This window comes from Chrysoperla carnea, chromosome 5, assembly GCF_905475395.1.
Source record: "Chrysoperla carnea chromosome 5, inChrCarn1.1, whole genome shotgun sequence".
NCBI lineage: Eukaryota > Metazoa > Arthropoda > Insecta > Neuroptera > Chrysopidae > Chrysoperla > Chrysoperla carnea.
This window is the reverse complement of record NC_058341.1, coordinates 21,248,169-21,266,882: the sequence shown is the minus strand read 5'-3', so window position 1 is coordinate 21,266,882 and position 18,714 is coordinate 21,248,169. Positions and strand designations below refer to the sequence as shown.

Sequence of the window (18,714 nt, the reverse complement as noted above, 5' to 3'; positions counted from 1 at the left end):
TACTGTTTCAATAGACCTTTTCATTTTAAAAACTGAAACAACTTTAATTTTGTTAAAAAAAGGACTTTATATTTCTATTTCTACAAATTTTCTGTTGCAATATTGATATTCATAAAATTTTTTATGTATTTCACTTGTGAACGGTTTTTTTTTTTTTTGCTTAGACATCCCTGTAGCAAACTTAATGATGAAAAAGACTAATCTAGTAACTTTTTTCGAATTTTGGCCGCACAGCCGCATAATAGAAAATTGAAAATTTCTATTCTAAATCGAATTTTTTTTATTAAAACAGCTAATGGATCGTATTTTAAAGATACAATATTGAGTCGAGATTGAGAGGTGTACGTCTTTAATAATTTGAACATGTAGATAAATTAGCACGCCTTTATATTATTAAAAAAAAAGTTAGTTGATAAATAAATAAGTTGGTACTTAATGACGGATAAGATAATAGAAATAAATGAGTGTAGCGAGAAGTGACAGATATATTAAAATATATTAATAAATGTAAGCAAGTGACATTTGTGAGTGCCGAATCAAATGTAATTCAAAACAATTCAATACAAGTAATAACATATCAATAAATACAACGATAGGGATTCATTTATAAATGAATTACATCATACATTACATCGTACAGTATTTTAAATTTTATTATAATTAGTAAGTATTTCAAATTAAATCAAATTAAAAAACTGTAATAACAACAGAAAAACATTTGTACAAAATCTTCAATACATATACATTGTTATTACACATATGTGTCAGTGTAACGTGTTTAAATGTAATTGTACGTATATGTATGTATGTATATGCATGTAATTTATTTAATTATTTACTAAATTCATCATCAATATCTCGTCAATGATTTATAATAATTATCAATTGTAAATAATACTCATCAAACAGCTAGCTGTTGCCATAATTCTATGGTTTTTAACCAATTATCTCATATCAATGTAAAATTATCATGTGAATATTTGGAGAATTTTTATCGGCTGTTTTCCGCATCAATAGGCCTAGATTTAAACCTTCAAGGTCCCGTGAGTTTTTCAAATTCAACTTAGAAAAATACGAATTAACTATACATATTAAAAAATTTGAAGGGCGAAATTCCTCAACAGCCGGAATCCCCATTTTTTAATTCCTGATATATAGAAATACCATAAATTTAATGAATTTTAATATATATTAAATAAATTGGGCTTTATATTAGTTGAATTAGTATGTGAATATAGGAAAAGTCAAGCAATGGAAAATTTTTGAATGAAATTTATATTTAATTAACAGCAGATTCTTATTTTTTTTCCATACATGTGCGACTCAAAGTAAACAATATTCAGAAACAACCGCTATAGAAAAATCATGAAATCCGATAATTTTTAGGAAACCTACATGAGAAAATGTAAGACTAGATAGCGTTGCTTGAACGCCCTGTTTCTGTTCGCTGAAAAATAATTATTTAAAACGCCCCCTTATTATTATTATTATTATTTTAGTAAATACAAAGTGATTAAAAATAATACCAACAAGTGAAAACAAACAATTGGCTGAGTTAATTGTTGAAATACCAAGCAAAGACAGTGTTTATTACTCTATCACATTACACATACATACATGTCACACATACATAACTGATATTCCCATATAATACATACTTTACAATTTACGACTAATTTGCGCCCTCACGGGTAAACAGTGATGTTTACAAAAAAATGTTTCAAACAAAAGTTGTTTATTTTTTGATAAGGAACATTTTTTACATTTAAACTTTTGTTTTATCTCTAACGGTTTACAAAATGGGTCCGTAGGACCCAAAACCCAATGGCCTATGTTTCGACCTCACTTTTTACGTCTTGAGTACGCTGTAAGAATTTCAGCTTGATATCTTTTTTCGTTTTTGAGTTATCGTGCCCACAGACGGACGGATGGAGGACAGACAGCCGGAAATGGACTAATTAGGTGATTTTATGAACACCTATACCAAAATTTTGTTCGTAGCATCAATATTTTTAAGCTTTACAAACTTGGTACTAAACTTACTATACTTTGCATATTACATATATGCATGGTATAAAAAATATTAAATATACACTGGGTATAACAGATTCACTAGACATTGTTTACATTGTACTGAATGTACAGAGTGCTCCAAAAAATGTATACACTATTTTTATTCCTGAGTATGATCCGGAAAAAAAATTTAAAATAATGAGCATAGATAATATATAGAAATCAGGCATTGATCAAAAGATTTTGTAATCGTTATAATTGTGTATTTGTGCACATTTGTTTTCAATGGCAGCTTTCAATTCGTTTTTTAATTTAAAATTGGTCAATCATAAATAAAGAGTTAAAAAATGATGACGTTATAAAAATATCATTTAATTAAATAATCTTATTGACTGAACTGTTTATTTATTTAAAAAAATAACATTCAGATACCTATATCAAAAATGATTCATTTAATTTCTTTTTAATTTGCGGTACAAGCAAATTAGGTTCACTTCCAGGAAAACCACAATCGATATATTTATTTTTTACGACAAAGAAAAAAACAGTTTTGACGCTCTAAAAAGGATGAAAACAAGAAAATATTTTCATCTAAAGTTAAATTATGATAACTAAAAACGTCATTACTGTGAGGGGGACCTCTAAGATTAAAAAGTTTTCCACAGAACGGAAAAGAGGTTCTGTAATGACTTTTAATTCTGACTGTAATGACTTTTACTTGATATGCAGGATGGGTCATTTTAATTCATACTTTTAAATATCTCGTTTTGTAGTTAAAAAATTGTTTAGATGAAAAATATTAATTTTTTTATGAGGATCAACTTTCTAATTTAAAGCTTTATTCTGTCTCTAACCGTTTAGGATATAAAACAGCTATTAAAGAAACCCGAAAAACTAGGTCCAATCTGATGTCAGAACATGATGTCCCTCATCAAATGCTGCAACTTTTGTTTAAGTCATTTTTTGATTGAGTAACTACAAAACGAGATATTTAGGTGTATAGATTAAAATGGTCCACCAGAGCGAGTCTTGTAAAAGATTTTCGAAAAAAAAACAGTTTTCTAGAAAATACTTTAAAAAATATCGAAATTTTCGAAACTAGGACAAATTGAGGGCGAAAATCTGCTATAAACTTTTAAATATAATGCAAGCACTGACATTCAACACTGTCTTTACAGGGTATTTCAACAATTAACTCAATCAATTGTTTATTTTCACTTGTTTTTTTTTTCTTCAAATTGTAATGTGATATATTACAAAAGTTTTTTCTGCAATTGTCCGCCAACAGACAGAATTTACAAGTTCTATATTACAGTATTTTAATATTTTATTGCTCTATTCCAGGTGATGAAAAATGATGCCAATCAAAGATAATGAAGATGTGGCATGTTTTTATGTCACTAAACATTCATGGAAAGGAAAGTAAGTTGCCTTCAATATTTTAACTATTTTCTAAATGAAATTTTATTACGACATAAAATTTATTCAAATCGTACTACTAATATCTACTCTTTTATTTTTTCTTTTTAATATATCGCTCTACACACATAGCTGTAGCTAGTTTCGAATTTGAGATAGGGCAGTATTGGTTACAGGTAGGGCGGAACTAAAAAATTTACCATAATTGACCTGCGAAGCAGGGGCTCTTAAATCAATCACCATTTATATCACTGATCTCTATTCAATAGCTATTCGTAGACAAATAATTTCTGTGATAGAACATAAGCATGAATCTAAGAACTATTAAATCCTCAATGATGAAGATCAAGATGATTGAACTTCCAAATTTAGATGTAGAGATCAACATATGAGTGAGAGTGAGGTAATAATTAATTGTTAGGTGGGGTGATACGAGCAAATAGCTAGTTCAAAAATACCATTTAGATCGTATTGTTCCTGCAAACTTATTATAATAATAAAAATATTTAAAACAATCAATTTCAAGCTAAAGTGAACAAACAGAACAAACTGTGGAATGTTCGGAAAAGTTTAGATAAATATCGTTACAATTTTTGCTATCTCAAACTATGACCAAACAATTTAATTATAATAATTTATCTTAGTTTTTGATATTTTTAAGGGAGGGCATTGTGATTTCAAGGGCATTACCCCCCCTTGCTACGGCCGTGTCTTCACTATCTACACATTTTATGTGAAAAGCATGTGGCGTTAAAAAAAGGAACAATATTTATATATGCTAATTTATTTTAAAGTGACGCATTTTTTGAATTGGTGATACATGTACTAAATTTACAAAATAATAAACTTAAAATCGTTTTTAATTTGTTTTAGATACAAACGAATATTTTCAATTGGTACCTTAGGGATAACAACATATAATCCAACAAACTTAGAAGTAACAAATCGTTGGATCTACAATGATATTATTAAAATAGAACCAATTACAACAAACTCCAGTGGCAGTAATGTTACAAATACAAGCAACAATACCAATACCAGTAGTACTGGTACAAGTTCAACTGGTACAAGTGGCAATAACATAACAACAAATATCAATACAACAAATACAAATAACAGTGCTAACAATGAATTTATATTAACAATGCGTAAAGATAAAAAAGTTGATACAATGCGTTTCTCATGTGATTATCGTACAGAATTATTAACGGATACACTAAAAGCATTATTAATTAATAAATCAATACAGACGAATAAATATAATGGATATAAGTTACATTGGTCACAAACAAAATTACCTTGTATGTTTGAAATAACATCGTATTCGTTGAATCAATTGGATCCAACGACTAATGTAGTGTTAACGTCATATTATTATAAAGATTTAGAAGGTATTGCATTTATATCAGATGTGGAGAATGGTTTTGTGATTGTGTATGGAGGCTATGGACGTTTACATTTGTTTATATCAGCTAATAGACAAGAGATTATTAATAAAATGATTGAACAGTCACAACAACATTTAGGTATGTATCATCAGAAACTAGCTGTGAACTATCTTCACTTCAGGTGAAGAATTCTCACTGAACGTGCAGAAAAGTGAAATTGGTTTTTAAAAAACTTTACTAGTATGCAAGATATAACGGTATTACGGTATTTTTATTCAATTTGGTTCTTATTAACAATTTATTTGGACTAGTTTTTGAATAAAACATTAGTAAAGTTGCCGCTTCTATTACTTAAAACAAATTGAGCCTTTTTTTGCTTCGTTTGGGCTTAAACAGTCACTTTTTGGCCATGCAATGGCGTTTCATATTTATTGTGAGGATTCGCCGCCTTTGAGTGTGAAATAAGTCTCGTTGGTTATCAAAATTGTTTAAAAAAATTAGGTTTAGTTTCAACCATTAAATAAACGCGGTTCAACCAACCGCGCTCAACAAAATTTGATACCAAACGACGAATAGTGTGAACGACTATTTTCAATATACAGCGTCACTAAAACTATAAATAGATAAATAAATATTTCTAATAAAAAATATTTTATGCTTGCAGGTTTACAAATAAAAATATTAAAAAATTATTCTATAACATTAGATGAATGTCAAATACAACGTTTTGGTAAATATTCAACACCGACGTCAAATGGTTCTGACGATTTAATATTATTAAACTTACAATCAATCAATGAATTCATCATTTATAAAGTGAATAATGAGAGACATAAAGAGCCTGTTAAACGTATTTTATGTTTAACAGAAACATGTTTAATTGAACGTGATATACAAACATACTCAATATGTACACTACAACCATATACATATATTTATGCATTGATACGTGATATTAATAATCCACAATTATTTTATGTTGAATATATAACAGGTATGTGCACCTTTGATCATAAATCATCTAGGTTAATTTGAGTTTCTTGTGTTTCGTTTTGAAAACTATTGCTTCCGTCGATTTTGGCGCGCTAACTGGGCGTATCCCAGTGACCTGTACCATTGAAAGTGGGTGTTGTTGGGCGGTGCTTGGCGCTGTCTGACCGTGGGAGTGTATCCAATGGATTCAAAGTACCTCACGTATGACAAATACCAAATACTTTCTTTCGCCGATTCCTAATCACAATTTTCTGAAAAGAAATTTTTCTTTAATTAAGGGTTCAAACATTGATTTTCAAGCATACAAACATATGCAGGATATTTAAATAATTAACTCATATGATTCTATCTTCACTTGTTAAATTTTGTTATAGGTATAAAACGTGTATATACATGTTCAATTGATCGTGATACACTCTTATCAACACTATTAGATTCAATACGAAGTAGTGGTAATTATAACATCCATATAAAATCATATTTAACTGTACGTGGTAAACGTTACATACCATTTAAGTATCAATTGGATGATGATATTGAATTATTACATATAAAATATTTAATACAAAGTGGTTTAAGTCTTACAAATAATGAAACAAATAATACGAACAAGTTTAATAATATTAATACAACATATACATTTTATGATATGTTAGAACGATTTAATACAAATATACCGTATACAGGATTGTTGTATACGTATATACATAATGAAGGTTTATTTAGTGAGAATAAGGATAAATTGTTAACGAATGTGTTGTTATTGTTGGCGAATAATAATAATAATGAACAATTGACTATACAACAATTGGAGTTACAGTTTCATGCGTTAAGACGTTTATGTGCGACCAAAATTGGTTTTACATCTTTTACACATTTAAATGGGTATGTACTAAGTTATCAAACAGTTTATTTATAATTCTTGTTTTCCACTATGCGATGTTTATTGTTTCATTTAAGATAGTAAGACGGGAAACAGTTTAGTCAAATCAACAATCATTTTTGAGTTGTTTTCTTCTTGTTCATTACTTGTCTGTTGTATAAATGAATTCTTATCATTGTTTGAATGTGTGCCTATCATATACAGTTCGCTCAAATTCGTTATTAATAGAGGTGACCTAAATGGAATAAATATTTTGTTTTTAAAAGTCCAAAAACATTTTTTTGTTTCACTGTAGTCCATCTCCCCTACATATCAGTTCAAAGGACGACGCACAAAGTACATTAAAAAAAGGTTCCACTAAAATTTGATTTAAATAAGTACGCATAAATTACATTGAAAAAAAACTACCACTATTTTATTTATATAGACTCTTGTAGAGGATTACGAAAGGAATAGAAGACCGTGTGCCCTTTTGCAATCGGTGTTTTCCAATGTAATTTGTGTGAGATTTTTTGGATAACTTATCCAAAAAAATCGATTATCGTTAGCTTCATACGTTGAGTTTATTACAATTACATATTATTTTTAGTTTCCGTGAATCAATTGGCAATAAAATAATATTTGCATTACGTAAACAAGATCCAAGTGTAACATATGCATCTATTGATATGCTTTGCTCATTAATGCATTACTCATCAATAAACAGTATCGATGAGCAACATGATTTAAGACAAGAACAATTAAATAAATCATCATTGCTACAATCGAATAAGTTCTTAGACCAATTGTTGAACATGTGGATTGATCATATTAATTATAATACTGGAGCATTAATTATTAATGCTATGTTGGATTTTTTAACGTATGCATTATGTGTACCATATTGTGAAACAACGGATTCAAAACATTTTGATAATTTATTAGAAATGGTTGCAGCACGAGGAAGAAGTTTATTTAAATTATTTCAGCATCCATCAATGGCTATTATTAAAGGTATGTTTGTATCAAATCTAGAGAAATAAAAAAATTCTACGATTTGTTTCCGCTAGCCTTATTTATTTACAGAAATTTGAATATTTTCTTTATCAAATTCCTGAAGAATATCTTCTTAAGTTCTTAAGGCTCGAAATTGGAAAAAAAAACCTCTGTTTAGAAATGTCTTCATCAAAAAGTCGCTAGAGCTCAAGCTAGCGAATTTAGTAAAAAAATAACAAGTTAAATTTGATATTACAGGTGCGGGGTTAATAATGCGTGCTATCATTGAAGAAGGTGACGATGAAATAGCCCTACGTATGCAACATTTGGCATTAGCAGAAGGTATATTACCTAGACATTTATTAACTGCGCTATATACAAGTGCTCCCACAACAACTACTGATAATACCACTTACTGTACTACAAGATTACTAACGCATAGACAATTATCCCGCCATTTAATTGGTTTATGGGTGACTGGTAATCCTATTGCCATGGGTGTATTAAAACGTATACTACCTATTGGTCTGCTACACTATTTGGATTCAAATGAACAAGTGACAAATGATAATGCAGATGATAAATTGTTAAATGTACGTGATAATTTAAAATTAGCACAAGATGATTTTAAATTGAAACAAAAATCACAACAATGGTTAACAATCGAACGGCAAATTAAAAATGTTGAAAAACATTTGGAACATTATACGGAGTTAGCGATACAGCATTGGAGTAATTTGCGGGCGACATCAGGTAACCGATATTTTGATGCATACAAAATTGGAGTTCTTACAAAATTGTTTAGTTTTTGCTTTTTTTTACTAAGAGGCTTCATAGGAATGCACTCTCTGTTATAAATAATTTTAAAATTGTTCATATAAAAGATGAAGCGAACAATATGAGACCGCATTTGATCACCACCCTGTCAGATGCATAAATGGTACCGTCTCATTTTTGAAAAGTAATTCAATAATTTCATTTTCACATACAAAATTTTATTCTTGAAGGCAAAAAAACAATAATTTGTGCACCTATTGGATGCGTATTTTTCACTTAACTTTCTGTATACTTTTTAAATTCATAGGTGGTGGCTATCGAGGCCCAAGCACCTAGACCAATGTATCTTCTACGCACTCTTAAATTCTCAGATAATCTTAAACCGGACTCTTTCAATCTTAGAAGTCCGAGAAGCCGATCGATTGCTAAAAAGCAAGTAGAATTCTTTCTTATTTCTATTTCTAGTTAGTCTTCAGCTCTACACCTTCCCACAAATCCACGGTCCACAGATATGGTTTAGTAGTATACAGAAAGTCTCAAGTGAACATTTTTTAATTTAATTTTATTGTAATTTAGGAACCAGTACTCCAACAAATATCAATATAAACAAATTAAAACAACAACAATTACAACAATTAAAAGATAAACCAATTGTTTTACGTAAACGTAGACAACAAATTAAAAGTGAATCAAATTGGAGATTATTTTATTTAAAATTCAACGAAAACATTGAATTACCAAACTTAATATGGAATCATAAAACACGTGAAGAATTAAAACTGGCATTAGAATATGAAATCCGTTCATATCAATTGGATAAAGATCTATCAAATGGTATTTTAATTGCATGGAACTATCAAGAATTCGAGGTCCATTATCAATGTTTATCTGATGAAATAAAAATTGGTGATTATTATTTACGGATATTATTAGAGCAAAGTGATACAAATCGTATTAATTTATTAAATATTCGTAAATCGTATGAATTCTTTAATGATTTATATCATCGATTTTTATTAACAAATAAATTAGAGTTAAAGTGTTATTGTTTACATGCAATGACAATTGTTTATAATGAATATTACGAGGACATTGGACCATTTAATGATATCAAATATATGATTTTAATGTTAGAAAAATGTACAGATCATGTGGAACGTGATCGATTGATTATGTTTATCCAAAAATTAATATTAAATAAAAAAAATGTTCATTCATTGATTCATACGACAAATATGTGCCGAATTTTATTAGATTTATCATTATTATCACATTTAAGTTTTAATTTAAATAAGAATAATAATTTTATGAAGCTAAATAAAGATGATGATGAATTTGGTAATCAATCTGCAACAACTATTGAAGCTAATGATGCGTTATTAAACGATAATAATCCATTGAATAAGATTAAAGAATGGTATTATACGAATACAAATAATAAGGAACGTGATGGACCTTGTACGTTTAATAAGTTAAAACAATTGTTTCAAACGAATGTGATTACAACACGAACAAAATGTTGGGCACAGGGTATGGATTCATGGAAGTTATTTTATCAGATACCACAACTTAAATGGTATATCATGTATAATATTACAAATAATACTGGTACAAGCACTTTGTTGAATGATATTGATTTAACGATATTAATATTAAATATATTCATTAAAATGTGTGATTATTATCCAAGTCGGTATGTATTTTTAATTTTTATTCTATTTTTTTGAAGCTTGCTTTTCTATCAACTCTGATTAAATCTATTATTTTGACACAGGGACATTCCATGAAAATGTGAAGTATTAATAGTTAATATGTTTCATTCCGTTTATTAATTTGAAGTAATTTTAATTAAAAAAATTAAACCTTACGCGTTTATCCTTGTTTGGAAATTAATCAATAGACAAAGTAATTTCTTTAATCAGAACTGATGGAACTAAACTCAATCCTTTTTATTTTATTTGAATTGTTTTGTTTTTTTTTAGTGATAGTGATAATGCAATAATTCGACCATTACCAAAAATCAAACGTATATTAAGTGATCAACAATGTTTATCACATATTGTACAATTATTATTAACATTTGATCCTGTGATAGTTGAAAAAGTATCAACACTATTGTATTTAATTATGTACGATAATCCAGATATATCAAAAATCTATTTAACTGGTGTCTTTTATTTTATATTAATGTATACTGGATCAAATATTAAACCAATTGCAACATTTTTAAAGTTAACACATTTAAAGCAAGCGTTTAATACATCCACAACGACGGATTCCGATTCGAGCAATGCAACAAGTATTAGTGATATTGTACAGCGAAGTATTTTAGGACAATTATTACCAGAGGCAATGATCAATTATTTAGAGAATCATGGTCCTGATAAGTTTTCACAAATATTTTTAGGTGAATACGATACACCTGAATCAATATGGAACAGTGATATGAGGTATTTATTTTTAATTATTTTATTTTTAACTTAAGATATCCCCCGTGACTTTAATTAATGGTTCATAATTTAATTTAATTACTTTTATTTACGTACATAAATTCTTTCAAAATCGATTCTTTGAAAATTCTAACTGGACATAACCCCTTAATGTATTTGTAAAGGAACAGAATCCCAGGCCTATATGTTATATGATATTCTTGCCTTCAGTAGAAGTTTTACTCCAGGGCGGTACAAAGAGCTTACAAGTTTAGTTAAATATAGAAATTTTACAGGAAATTATGAAGTACACAAACGGGTGTTTAAAGGACATTCTTAGAATTTAATAAAAAATTGTTCCCGCGATTTCGCTCCCGTATAAAATGTTGACATTGGAATACTATAGTTTTTCGTCGTAAAAATTAGCTTATCCCTCTTTACTGAATGCAAACTATTTCTATTTTACATATCATAAATCAATTTTACCAAGAAAAGTTGATAAACAAACATTCAAACACATTTTGGTATTTATATATCAGTATCGATTACTCCGTAATATTACCAACTCCTGATTTCAGATGCAAAGATTTTCTAACAGTAGTCAAAAAACTAAAAAATTGTTTCCTTAGAAAATCTTATTTGTTTATAAGCTTATGATTACTTTGAAATCATAAATTCTATTAATTTAAATTATTTTTAATATTTACAGACGATTATTAATAAATAAAATAGCTGGACACATCAGTGAATTTACCGAACGTTTACATTGTAACATTCAAATCCGTTATCAATACATCCCAATACCAGCGATACGTTATCCACAACTTGAAAATGAACTATTTTGTAACATTTATTATTTAAAACATTTATGTGATACAAACAAATATTTAAATTGGCCAATAAAACAACCAATCAAACTATTAATCGATGTATTAGATTTATGGCGATCAGAAGTCGATAAAAAACCATCAACTATTAATGTAATCGATGCTTATAAAATATTACAACTTGATGATTATATTGATCTACAAACCAATAAAATTAAGACACAAATTACCGATGATATTGTACGTAAAGCGTATTATAAGTTAGCACAAAAATATCATCCAGATAAGAATCCACAAGGACGAGAACAATTCGAACAGATTCGACAAGCGTATGAATATCTATGTTCACGTAAAGTATGGTATGATATACAGAATCAATCAAATAAAAACAGTAATATTAATATAAATAACATTATATTAATTTTAAAAACACAAATTATTTTATATAAACGTTATTATAACGATTTAAAAGAATATAAATATGCTGGCTATGATCAATTAATCAAAACAATTAAATATGAAACGAATAATAATGAGTTATTTAATTTAGACTCACAACAATCGCAACAATTGTTGATCAATGCGATTGAATTATGTTATTCAACAGTGAAATATTCAAAATTAAATATTGAAGAGTTACATCGTAATCAACATGGTTTAGATATTTTATTGTTAACGTTTAATCGATCAATATCAATTATAACGAAATCATCGAAACCGACCGATTTAAATATACTAATTTTAAAGTATACATGTAAATGTTTTTATATTGCGTCGCAATTTACATTGTGTCGGGATCATTTTATTACGAAACAACAATTTATTTATGATATATGTTTTTTGTTGAATTTTAAAGTAAGTAATTTGGTTATATTTTATTTATTATAAACAGGTATCCAATCCGATAAGTGAATCGTTATTCCGGCAATATTGTCAATCTTCAGTGTCAGGAATGATGGACTCAAGTGAACAAAAGTTCTTTGAACGTTTCAATTGCATTTGTTCCTTCTCTAGTGATGTTTCATTGCTTTTATTATAATAAATTTCTGGCTGAAATTAATGTAGAATCTGAATTTCTTCCCTTCACTTGCAAGTGTATTCAATTTTAACTGCATATCGTCATGCCAATCCCACGTTTCGTTGAATTACATTCTGAAAACAAACTCTTGTGCTTTATTTTGCAGATTTAATCCATATAGCCTTCTACTTTTAATTCTAAATCTATTTTCGATTTATTTTTTCGAAAGTTTTAGTAAAATCAACAATTTTCTATTAAAATGCATGAAATTTAAAATTAATAAATATATTAAATTAAATTTTTCATAATTTTTTTGCAGCATTTAAATAAATTATGTATAAATGTAATAAAATGTATTTGTGCATTATCCTACGATTCAATATTACAAATGCAATTATTAAAATCGGGTGTTTTATGGTATTTATTACAATATATATTTATTTACGATTATACATTGGATAAAAAATCAGAAACAACTACCGCCGATAATGATGATAATAACGATAAAAATAATGATAATACTAAAGATACTAAAGATGACGATGAACATAAAATCAATGAATTAGAACAACAAAATAAGAACGATATGAGTGAACAACAATTAAATAATTTATTATCAAAATATTCAATAATAGCCTTAATAAAATTAGGTGGATTTATACCAGACGATACACCGAATAATAATGTTATACAAACAATCTTACAATCGTTATTAACAACATATATATGTGAACAATTTAAATTAATTAATAAAGATGATTTAATAATTGATAATCAATCATTAATTAATAAAAATGAATCGTTAAATACGATATTAAAATTATTAAATACAAGTTGTGAGACACCATATTTTATTTGGAATCATTTAACACGAACAGAATTAAATGAATTTATTTTAGATAAAAAATTAAATTCAAGAGCCAATAATAATGAACAATTAAATATCACAGATGAATTAATTAAATCATCGGTTGACTTTAAATATAAAACGCTCTCTAATGAATTAGTTATATCAAATATATATATACGTGTTTATAATCAACAATCAACTACAACAATTATACAACAAAGTCAAAATTTTGTAACGGATTTATTAAAATATATACATGATGAACATAAATATATTATTGAACAATTACCAAATATTACGTTATCGATAACAATGGATGGTAAAATTAATAATATTATTGAATGTTTATTAAGTTTAAAGAGTGTATTATTAAATAATAATGATAATAAATTAGAATTAATTGTATGTAATAATCAATCGAATGTAACATTATTATTTAATATTTTATATCATATAAATAATGATGTGATTAAGAAATTAACATTGGATATTATTAATATAATAACAAGATCACAAGAATGTGTACAAATTATATCACAGAATAAGGATCATATATATACATATTTGTTGTTATTGTTGTATCAACAATGTGATCAACAATTGTATATATTACAAATTGTATATTTGTTAATATCGAATACAAGATCTATACAAGAGTTTTTAAATAAAGGTAAATATACTTTTAGTTATAGGATAATTTTCTAAGGTGGACTCTCGGTGAACGATAAGTGGTCCCCGAATAGCTTTAAATTAAGATGGCGTTGTTGAACCAGTGGACCCATGGATATAGGAATAGTTTAAAAGGGATGGAATCTAACCGCGGGGGATGAGTCTCACTCAGGGGGAAAAGGCAGGGTATCATTGTGCCTACTTTCTATTGGCTGTTAACTAGGCGCATGCCGAAAGTATGCTCAAAGCCTTCTTTAAGTGTTTTTGATTCGTTTGTAACTACATCTCTATTATAATTACTAGATCCTTGAGTGAACCATACATACACTCATTAATATACATACAGTTTAGTTCAAATCATACCCTGCGCTACACGAGCGCTATTCTAGCCCCTTTATTTAATGCTATTTTGTGGACACTTTTTGAGTCAAACAGCCATGTGAGATTGTGATCCTTACTTCTAATATCCATAATATCCTCTACCCGTCTGTTTAAGAGTCATTTTAGTTCATCCAAGCGTTGCTTTTCATGGCAGATATTATAATAAATAATTGATTCTGAATTTTATTTTTTTTAGGTATCTTATTATATTTATTAGATTTATATTGTAATTCAACAATACTAGATATTCGTGAACAATGTGGTATCATAATAGCACGTATGATCAACGATAAATTAATCGGACCACGTATTAAATTAATGATTAATAAATTTATACCATTAATATTTATTGATGCACTATTAGATAATAATGTTAAAGAATCAATAACAATGTTTGATTCAGAACATGAACATCCTGAATTAATATGGAATCTTAAATTTAAAACTAATATACAATCAATTATTAATAAATTACGTAAAGAATTTCAACAATTACAAATTAATAATATACAACAACAGTGGATACAACCTGATAATAAAACACCATTGTACTTGAGTGGTATGACTGGTGGTGATGGAACAATTGAACAATTTAATAGTGATCAATTAATTATTAGTGGGGTGTATTTAAATATATTTATTAAGAATCCATCATGGACGTTACGTAAACCTAAAGAGTTTTTGTCGGAGTTAATGGATGCGTATATACAGAATATTAATAAGGATGTTTTAAATGTAAGTATATCATCTTATAATCATAAGATTCATGCGTTACTCTTACATGTGTCTCACTTGCATTCATACGAAATACATTCACTCGCACTCCATGTTACCCAGTGGTTATCCAACCATTTATACCCATTTTCACATGACATTGGAGTTCTACGTAACCTACGTTTCTTATTTACTATAGGTATATTGTGTGTTTTGTAAATCATTTCTACATATAACTTAAGCAATATGTATAAGAAAGATATTATTAAATGTCTGCTTTTGCATGCTTATGAACAGTAGTAGCACAATAGTAACACAATACAAGCATACAAACAGACAATTAATAGTATCTTTCTATAATAAGTTTTTGACAATTTTAACCCTAAACGATTAAGCAGTTTGCTACAATTTGAGCTCAGAACCGTCTTTATAGATTTAATCTGATTAATAATATTCTGTGAATTTTCTTTTCTTCATCATTTCTGACGTGGTTATTGAGTAATTGATTTATTTTGATTTACAGATTGACCACATAAATTTAATAACTCAATCCATATGTGCATTATTACTAGCACAGCCAACATTATGTGATAATATACCATCATTCGGACATTTACAACGGTTATTACAATTAATTACAACAATTAAAACAAATACCACTGAACATAAACTATTAATTTATAAGTCATTTATTTTAATATTACATCAAGTATCATTAAATGAGGTAAGTCTTCGCTCGTATTACCTTAATGAATATAAAGAACTTTCGAAAGGCAACTCGAAATAAAAACTAATTATTTTTGCATTAAATTTTTCAGTTATGTGTAACAACATTAAGTAAAATAGATAATTGTATGTTTATTATAAAACAAGTAATGCAATTAAATAGTGATCTAATTGGTGTTGGATGTGAAACATTAAATAGAATATTTACAAATAATAATACAATGAATGAACATGCACTAATTAAACAATTATTATCAATTGATATGATTACATATCTATTAAAATTATTATCAATCAATACAGTTGATAATACAACCAAAGCATATATTGTTAAAATTATTAAAATTATTGAAGTGAATTCAATGTATGGTCAGAGGATACAGACAACATTCTTAAATTCAAATACAACATGGTCACAATATAAAGAACAGAGACATGATTTATTTATATCGAATCATTGTTCGAATAATACTTATAACTATTTAACTGGTAAGTACATTGTTTATAAATTTTTTTAACGAAAATAGGGAATAGGGTATTTTACTATACTATGTTTGAAAAGTACTTAAAAAATGTGGATTATTTGTCGGTTGCTTCAATCCACCGTAAACGCCGTACTCAGGATAGGTTTGTACATGCTTACAAAAAAACCATTATCGACTTGAAATCGACTTTGGACAAGAGTTTAAAAGTCAAAAAGTAAATTTGTATTATATTGAATTTGATTTTAGGTAATACAACACCATCAAATGCTGGTTATTTAACACAAGGTACAGATACAACACAATCATTATCTACAGTACCACCGCCATTAGAGGATGACGATGATAACGATCCTATAAATACTAGTAAAAATGATTTTATTTGATTTACTTTATTCTTTTAAAAATATTCATTCAATTTAATAATTATTTAATATATTTTTTTAATGTATTCTTTCATTTTCACTTTCTTATTTTTTTTTTTTTTTTTTTTTTGTTTACAATTAGCTTTAATTTTACATTCTCAATTAGAGGTATGTAGCATCATTTGTTAGGATTTGATAATCCAATTTTTTATGAAAAAAAAAGCTAAATTAGGAAAATAGCACTCAAAATTTCTGACGTAGAGAAGCACAATTCGTAACCTCCTTAACAAGATTGGTATCTCATACACGGAGACACTGAGTTTTACTAGTTTTCGTATTCGATGCTTTGAATCAATTTTTTCAAGACAACATATTTTGATAGTGAATCTCAAAACTACAATTTGGCGTCAAATCAAATTTAAAAAATGTGGTAATTTGTATAAAATATTTCTGTTTGTTTAGATGTATAAATTTTTATTTAGTCATGAAATCATTTATTTCATTTATATATATTTTCAACATAGATGATATGGAGGGTAGAGCAGAAGAGAACCATCTACACAAAATAATAAGAGTAAAATAAAGATCTAGGGAAGGATAGAGAAGTTCACATCAAACACTTTTTGCTACGCTAGCGCTATTTTGATTTTTTTTTTAGTTATAATTTTCTTCTTACCGCTGGACACTTTTTCAATTTGTCCCCCATACAAGATCCGTAAGCTCTACTCTTCATAATAAATGAAAATTCATATAACCGCCCATAATGAATTTGAGACTTTAGTCACCAAAGCTTCAAATTTATAAATAAAATGAAGAATTTAATTTTTTATTTGACTAACAGTAGAATAGAACGAATCTGATAGCAGCAAGTTTACTACCAATCTATGTTTTAACAACCTTTGTGCATTATAGATGACAGTCTATCTGTGTTTTTAACCTTGACTATAAGCTTAGGTCTGGCAAGTTTGCCCGTATCTAATACCTCTAAAAAAGGATGTAAAAGAGGCTAAGAGTAAACATTTTTTACATTATAGTGAAATTAACCGATGCACCTACATCTAAATTTAACTTTTTTTTTCATGTTGGTATGCTTCTTCAGAGACGTAACCACGGATTATATATACATTAAAACGCCGTGGCTATGTCTATGTGCTTCTTTCATATTTTTATCGTTCATAAATTCAAATACTATACTGTTATTCGTTCCCATCCAACATAGATCAGGATATTTTAACAGAAAAATGAAAGGGAAGAAGAGACAGAGAGGATAACTGTTGTTTGTTTTATTATAAAGAACAGCAGTCTAATTTAAAATCTTATCAGTTACGAACAAGAGCTATTACGTAGGCCTGGGCTTTGTATAACAACTACAATCGCATAAAATTTCGCATTCTGCATTAATAACGATCTCGTTTTTCAGTATTAAAGAGCAAACTGTATTCGATCATTCTATTTTTTCTGTTAAAATCGCCCGATATAATAAATCTCTTTTTCATTTACATTTTCGGCTACTGTTTCACCTGCTGTATGCAAACACGTCAAATAATCCGTTCAAGTACAAAATACTATTAGAGTATTAGTAATAGTATAATATGTTAGGCGGAATTCGGGATCTGATTTTATTTCAAAATAACGCGACAGTTGGAATCACGTTAGGTAAAGGAATCATTAAAATTTTATCGTTAGTTTTCACACTCGTTTCCTCTATGTTGGAAATAATAATACATTCGGATGTAGATTCCACCACGAAACAAAAAAAAAGTGAATTTTTCTTTGTTTTGCATATAATACCCTTCGAAAATTTG

The 18,714-nt window shown here is 27.8% G+C and overlaps 1 protein-coding gene across 1 annotated transcript; it reads left to right on the top strand.

Moving 5' to 3' along the window:
- Nucleotides 1-530: 530 nt before the first annotated feature.
- On the top strand, nt 531-16,945 carry LOC123301042 (dnaJ homolog subfamily C member 13). Its single transcript, XM_044883769.1, has 20 exons — nt 531-663; nt 3,358-3,435; nt 4,306-4,434; nt 4,564-4,981; nt 5,493-5,814; nt 6,188-6,698; nt 7,286-7,689; nt 7,930-8,424; nt 9,025-10,141; nt 10,431-10,898; nt 11,587-12,539; nt 12,649-12,722; nt 13,048-13,203; nt 13,303-13,821; nt 13,867-13,891; nt 13,967-14,242; nt 14,819-15,357; nt 15,860-16,060; nt 16,155-16,551; nt 16,794-16,945. Exons 2-20 carry the CDS (start codon nt 3,368-3,370, stop codon nt 16,928-16,930), a joined length of 7,209 nt encoding a protein of 2,402 aa, XP_044739704.1. The 5' UTR covers nt 531-663; nt 3,358-3,367; the 3' UTR covers nt 16,931-16,945.
- Nucleotides 16,946-18,714: the final 1,769 nt, after the last annotated feature.

Coding starts and splice junctions, on each gene's coding strand:
- LOC123301042 (XM_044883769.1), top strand. CDS start 3,368: ATGATGCCAATCAAAGATAATGAAGATGTGGCATGTTTTTATGTCACT. Junction 12,540..12,648: donor ACAATTTATTTATGATATAT/GTTTTTTGTTGA, acceptor GTCAATCTTCAG/TGTCAGGAATGATGGACTCA. Junction 16,061..16,154: donor ATCAAGTATCATTAAATGAG/GTAAGTCTTCGC, acceptor TAAATTTTTCAG/TTATGTGTAACAACATTAAG.